The 7,203-nt window shown below is 33.6% G+C and overlaps 1 protein-coding gene across 1 annotated transcript; it reads left to right on the forward strand.

Moving 5' to 3' along the window:
- The first annotated feature begins 599 nt into the window (after positions 1-599).
- On the forward strand, positions 600-1,265 carry LOC130893015 (uncharacterized). Its single transcript, XM_057798777.1, has one exon. The coding sequence runs from the start codon at positions 600-602 to the stop codon at positions 1,263-1,265; it is 666 nt and encodes a 221-aa protein (XP_057654760.1).
- The last annotated feature ends 5,938 nt before the right edge of the window (positions 1,266-7,203 follow it).

Below are 7,203 nucleotides of genomic sequence, written 5' to 3' on the forward strand. Positions count from 1 at the left end.
ATTGTCAACAGCTTTAGTACAAGCAATGGACATTAATGGTAAATATCAAACATGTAGGGTTCTCTTGGATAGTGGGTCCCAGTCCAATTTAATCTCGGAAAAAATGTTTAAGACCTTGGGTTTAGAATCTATTGATGTAAATATATCTATGGCAGGAGTTAATCAGTTGGTTTCAAATATTATGTCAAAGTGCAATGTGAAAATTGTTTCTTTTCATAATAATTTTGATGCAAGCATATCATGCTTAGTGGTTTCAAAAATGATGTGATGATGTTCCTAGTCGGCCTTTAGATATATCGCATTTAAAAATACTGAACCATCTAAAATGGGCTGGCTCATCTTTAGCTGAGCTAGGAGACATTGACATCTTATTAGGGGGTGAAATCTTCTATAGTCTTCTTTGTATTGGGCAAATAAGTCTTGGCGAAAAGTAACCAGTCATGCAAAAAACTAAGCTTGGATGGGTGTTGTCTGGCAGCATTATGGTTCCGAAAGCTACAATTAGATTATACAACTTTGTCAAAACAACACCATGTATTGAGGACCAGTTAGAGAAATTCTGGCAGGTTGAGGAGCCTCCATCAATTGTAACCTTAACAATGTCAAAAGAAAGTCTTTTTTGTGAAGATATGTTTGATAAAACCACATATAGTTGTACTGATGATGGGAAGTTTGTTGTGCAGCCTCCACTTTGTGATTTTATAGACAAGTTGGGTGACTCCAGAAGTCATGCTTTGGGTAGGTTTTACTCATTGGAAAGGAGGTTAAATGAAAACTTCATTTTAAAGGAAATGTACTTCTCTTTTATGAATGAATATGAGCAAATGGGTCATATGACACTGAATGATATCCAACATACTGGGCCGGTCATTCAGGATGACTTATTGGGTATTCTGCTTAGTTTTAGGCAGTTTAATGGGGTTGTTTGTGCGGATACTGAAAAAATGTATCGTATAGTCTGGTTGGCTTCAGAACAAAGATGTCTTCAAAAAATCTTATGGAGGAGAAAACCTAATGAAGATGTTCAGGAGTATACTTTAAATACTATTACCTATGGTACCAGGTCAGCAGCGTACTTGGCCATACGCTGTTTGAAGCAGTTAGGATTGGATAATCTTGAAGCACATCCAGAGGCTTCTAATGTCATATTGCATGGATTTTACGTGGATGATATGCTATGTGGAGGGTCTTATGTTACTGAAATGATTGATGTGTGTAAACAAGTTAAAGAAATTCTTGGAGGTGCTGGATTTAATTTAAAATAGTGGATATCAAATTGGCCTGAGGTCATTGCTGGTATTTAAGGATCGTCTAGTCCAGAGGAAAATGTAATTTTTGGAGAAAATGATTCCAATAAGACATTGGGTTTGTATTGATCTTTTAAAATGGATGTGTTAATGTATTATATAAATTTTCCTACCAATGTTTCTAAAGTAAACAAACGTAGCATCCTCTCAGATATTTCAAAAATCTTTGATCCTCTTGGGTTATTAAGCCCTAGCATAGTTTTGGTTAAAATTTTGCTGCAAAGACTATGGCAGTTGAAAATAAGTTTGCCTTCAAACTTAGATTTTTATTGGAGAAAGTTAAGAAAAAAATTCTATGTTTTAAATGAATGCGAGATTGAACGACAAGTTATATGTTTGGATCCAGTGGAGATCCAAATACACGGATTTTGTGACCTCAGTATGGAAGCCTATGGTGCTTGCGTGTATATAAGAAGTGTAGATAAGAATGGTTGTGTCAAGATTTTATTAATTTCTGGAAAATCAAAAATGGCACCACTTAAATCATTGACCATTCCTCGGCTAAAGCTAAGCGGAGCTTTAGTGTTGGTACACCACTGTTTTTCTATGGTGTGACTCGACAGTGGTTCTAAATTGGATTTCTACATCTCCGCATCTGTTGCAAACCTTTGTTTCTAATCGGGTTGCACAGATCCAAGAAAAAACAGATGTAAGTGACTGGTTTTATGTAAAGTCTGAGCAAAATCCTGCTGACATCTTGTCTCGTGAATGCGATCCATCCAATTTGATGGAGCTAGATCTGTGGTGGAAGGGTCCTTTCTGGCTACATGATCCCCCAGATTTTTGGGATAACATGCAAATCCCAATTATGTCTGAAATTCCGGAAATAAAACGAAAAATTGATGTTTGTAATTTTGAAAATATTGTCTTTGAAGGGTTTATTAATTATGACAGATTTTCTAGTTTTAACAAATTAATATATTGCATGGTATACATTCTAAGATTTATTGAAATAATAAAGTCTAAGAGGACTGCTAAATTTGGTATCAGTAATCCAACAGCATGCGAAAAACAAAAGGCTTTACAAACCTTGATAATTTTAATACAAAGGGAATGCTAGTTGGTCTAACCCCTTTTTTGGACTCCTGTGGTATTCTGAGGGTGGGGGGTAGGTTGCAGTGTTCTAATTTGAAATATTATGAGAAGCACCCAAACCAAATCTAAATGGAAATTGTTGCAACCAGGTTTGAAAGAAAATCAAATGGTGGTTATCAAAGATGACCATCTAGCCCCAACACTATGGAAGCTTGAACGTATTGTGAAGCTAATTCCTGGCCCTGATGGAAGATGCCGAGTAGCAGAAATAAGGACTCATACCGGAATCATTAAACGTGCTTTGTCCAATATTTGTGTGTTACCTGATAATAACTTATGATTTTGATTAGACTTTTGGTTTATTTTGGACCTTTATATTAGACCTTTTTTTGCTGTCGACCGTCGGCTAACGCTGGGCAAAAGATAAATAGAAAAAGAAATGTAACACTTGCTTTTTGGCCTTTGTAGTGTGCGTGTGATTATTAGCGCGCTATATATTATGTATTTTGGTTTATGTCAATTAGCAAGAGTGGATAAATGTTTTAGTTTCAAAGTACAATTTAGTTAAATAGTAAATACACTCCACTACTTATTTGTTTATAGTTTAATGATGTAGTAAAAGTGAATAAGAAGAAAGTTTAGTGTTTTATTTGCCATTACAAATGAACTAAAAAATAACGTAATCAGGAATCTCCTGTACAATGTTTCTTCACGCATTAATGCTTAAAGTAGAAATTCACGCAATCGAAAATGTGTCTAAAGTACATATTCTTGTTCTGCACGGTAGCAGAAAAAAATTATTATAAGAGAATTCAATATTCCATGGTTTCGCGCATACTTCAGCTATGAAGTTTTATTTTCAGTTATTATGTAAAAATATTCAGAAATTTGAAATTTTTTGTTTGATATTTATTTGACCGTTATGATTTCTGAACTCATTTTTCTCTCATAGGAATTTTTGTATTCACCTTTTTTCTGAAATCCTTCACTGATCATACAGATTCATCCTGGAGGATGAATATGAAATTTCAGCCCTTAAGGCACTACGATCTATGAGATATGATAAATGAGCTGTTTAATAATTTCATTTTATCAATATTTGATCATGTTATCTATCTAAAATGGTATAGAATATCTACTTCTACGAAGTTAGATCGATATACCGGATTTGAGGGTTATATCCTTCATTCCTACCTCCATGATCGCTATTTTTTTAATGAACAAACATCAATTAGCAGAAGGAACGGCGGAAATCCTCAAGGAAGTGTCCTATGATCTCATCTACACGGCTGATCCACCAGCTAACAATGATGTATTAGCAGCTAAATATGCAGATGACATCGCCAAACGCGCATTGAAGCAAACGAAATTGAATCAGTCCAGGTCACCTTCACCAACAACAAAAAGCAAATGCCTGGTAGTTACTCTAATCAATCAATTCTTATCACTACTTGATGATACAAAAAAATCTTGGCATGGACCTGGAGAAGTGATTAACATAGAGGAATCGTAAACTATTGGATTTGAAACTGAGGGATCCTGATCTACAAAGCAATCTTCAAGCTCATATGAACCTTTAGAGTCCCATTATGGGAATCAGAATCCCTGTCCAATATTAAAATTCTGGAGCGATTCCAATCGAAAGTCCTACGGAGTCCCATTATGGGGATCAGCAGCCGACATCCATATTGAAATTCTGGAGCAATTCCAATCGAAGGTCCTACGGAGTCCTATTATGGGGATCAGCAGCCAACTTCAATTTCGAAATTCTGGAGCGATTCCAATCGAAGGTCCTACGAATTATCGTAGATGCTTCGTGGTTTGTGCCAAACTTTGTCATAACTCGTGACCTCCATGTACCAACTGTTGAAGCGGAAATAGAAAACTTATCCATAAGTTATAAGAATAAGCCTCTACCGAAATAGCGCAATTGTGCAACCAATAGATCAGTGAAAAACATATTCCCTACGACCTAATTGGTAGGGTTGAAGGTTGGTGGATTCCCAATAGCAAAATCAATGGATTTCTTTCAAGTATTTCAATTTTATGCTTATTGTAATAATTGTAATGTATTGCAAATGAAGCGGGTAGTAAAAAAAAATGAACTGATTCGAGGGTAAATTCAAATATCAATTGAAAGCTGGCAAAAGTTTTAATACATTTCTGAGAGCAAAAATTACCGCTTTACCAAATTCAAACAAAACTTTATGAGTGGCCTTTTCATAAGAACTACTTTTCATTTACGATCATTATTTGTTCAACATCAGCAGAACGAACAGTTTTCTAAACAGAACACGAAAATCTCGTATTCACTTCATTAAATCTGGAAAAATATTTCGAATGAGTTGCTTAGCTAATAAAGTTATTTGCAAATGATAAACGCGCCTTCGCATATTTCAAACAGTTTGTTTGTTTAAATGAAAAGAGAGGAATGTTTGTTTACTGGATTTATATACACATTTTGAGGGTAAATTTGAAATCGGTTGGATGGTGATTTGATTATATGGATACTAGTTAATCCGGTAGTAGCACCAGAATAAAGATACACAAAATGTTTTTTATTGTTTCGAAGTAAAAACGTAACTGAAAAAAATAATTTTCAATACCTTTTTATATCTATTTGAGTTGATTTTCCTCACAATAAACTGTGTGTAATCCCTTTATATATTTTAAATCTTGGTAAAAGCGTTTTCCTGGTTCATCACTCGTACTTCCTGAGTTTTCAAGGAAAAAACTCGGAGGTGTTTGCAGAAAATGAATTATCATTGACATGTTTTCAATAAATTGGTATCAATTTCTTTGTAATTACCAATGTTTTTATTTTCAAAAAATTTTCAACAACCGTTTTCAATGACTTCCAAGCAGATTTCTCTTCAACAGATAATTTCAAATTGAGAAACTTTCATAATTTCATAGTTTTTGTGAGCGAACACATTTATCCTCTATCAGTTTTCTTACTGTGATTTCTGTAAATACCGGAAAGCATAAATATTTTTGTCACAATATTCTTCATGAGACTTGATCACCTTTATACTTTAATAATTAATTAATTAACGATTTCTATTCATGGGGTTAATCAATTAACACTGTCTTCTACGTTCTCGATTCATTAAAATAGTATAATGTATACTTAAATATTTTATATAATTCACTTATCACTATCACTTAAATAGCTTATTTAAATTCTTAGATCACTTTCTATTTAGGTCTGTTCACTATGATTATTCCTTATAAACTAACTAAACTGCGGTACACAATATATATCGTGGAAGAATTCCCAAAACATGAGGAAACAAAACAAATAAATAGACTATCCAAGAAATTCAATCCAAACAAAAAATGTGACTAGATCACCTGCTATAATAAAAAATTATTTTAAGCAAACATCGAATGAATTCCGGGTATTTCTCTTTCGCCAAATTCTAGAATTTCACTACAATAAGACAGGACCGGCTCTAGGATCTATATAGCAGTTTCATAGCTCTCTTCACAATTTACTGCTTGTCTTAATGGTATGGTCGGTAAAACAGTTATTGGTCTATATTTCGAAGAGTATACGAATGAACCCCACTCTATTTTATTGTAGTTTTGAATCATCACCCTAAGAATCCCTACTTTAGATCTTGATAATTGTAAATCTCTCCCAAGATTGGTTAGTTGAATGTAGAGTATTTTCTTCAAGTAAGAACTTGTCAGAATCACTAGAAATCGATTTGAATTCAATATCGTTTTTATTGTAATTTAGTATATTTGCATTCGGATTAGATGTACTGAACCCACTGTTCATACTACTACTACACCGTCACTCACAATTATACTGTACTGACGCGTGTCTCGATAACCAAGTTATCGTCTTCAGAGACTGCAGTTTACCTTCAGTATCTGAAGACGACAACATGGTAGTGTGAACAGTGTGTTCAGTATGAATATCACCAACCAGCACTGTATGTGGTGGATCTTTGCGCTTAATAATAGACGGAACTTCGAAAGAAAAAGTAACAATCATTACCTTGATTACTAGGATCATGGTGAACCAAATGAGAGTTGAATGTTTTTCTTTTTATTATTGTCTAATAGATAAACTTGATACCAAAGCTGATTTAATCAGAAATTTAATCAATTTTAAAAGTTTCTCATAATTTTCCTTCGATCTCAAATCAATGGAAAATATTTTTATTTCCAGTACACTTTCCATTTAAACTTTTCTCATGAAGTTCATTGTATTATCTCCCGTATATAGTAACTGAATTGAATGAATATAATTATAGGGACTTGTATTTATGAAAATTATATTCAAAAAGTTATTTCGATATACAGATAATAACAAATTATTACGAATTCCTTCGAAAAAAAATTACATAATACAGGTGCCCAAGTAACAAAAGCTCATATTTCGACGTTGTACCTAACTTCCATGGAGAAATAAAAAATAGGTTTAAGATTCTTGTGTGGTCCCTTTTATTCATCTTCATATTTTCTTATATATAGCGTGCGTGTGGGTTTGATAATCTCATTTTTAAGTAGCTACTCGACAAGGAAGTCAAGGGGCATTAGCATTTGCTTAGATATCTTATGAGGAAGCCTGTGTATTATCTTTGAGGTTAATTTATAATAAAAGCCGCTCTCGGAGGGTTTTAAAGTGATACTAGTATGAATGTTATGTATGATACGTTCGAAATACAACAATGAATGTGTTGCTGAACCTTAATATGGAAACATAAAAAAACGGATCATTCGCAACAAACAATGGCATTGTTTTATACACATTGTTTCCAATTTAAAAGTGTTCACCTCCATTTATTTTTTTTTGTTTTTCTTTCGTTGTTCGCGTCTCATTGAAGACGAAAATTATTTCGCATTG

Source organism: Diorhabda carinulata, chromosome 4 (genome assembly GCF_026250575.1).
Source record: "Diorhabda carinulata isolate Delta chromosome 4, icDioCari1.1, whole genome shotgun sequence".
Taxonomy (NCBI): Eukaryota; Metazoa; Arthropoda; class Insecta; order Coleoptera; family Chrysomelidae; genus Diorhabda; species Diorhabda carinulata.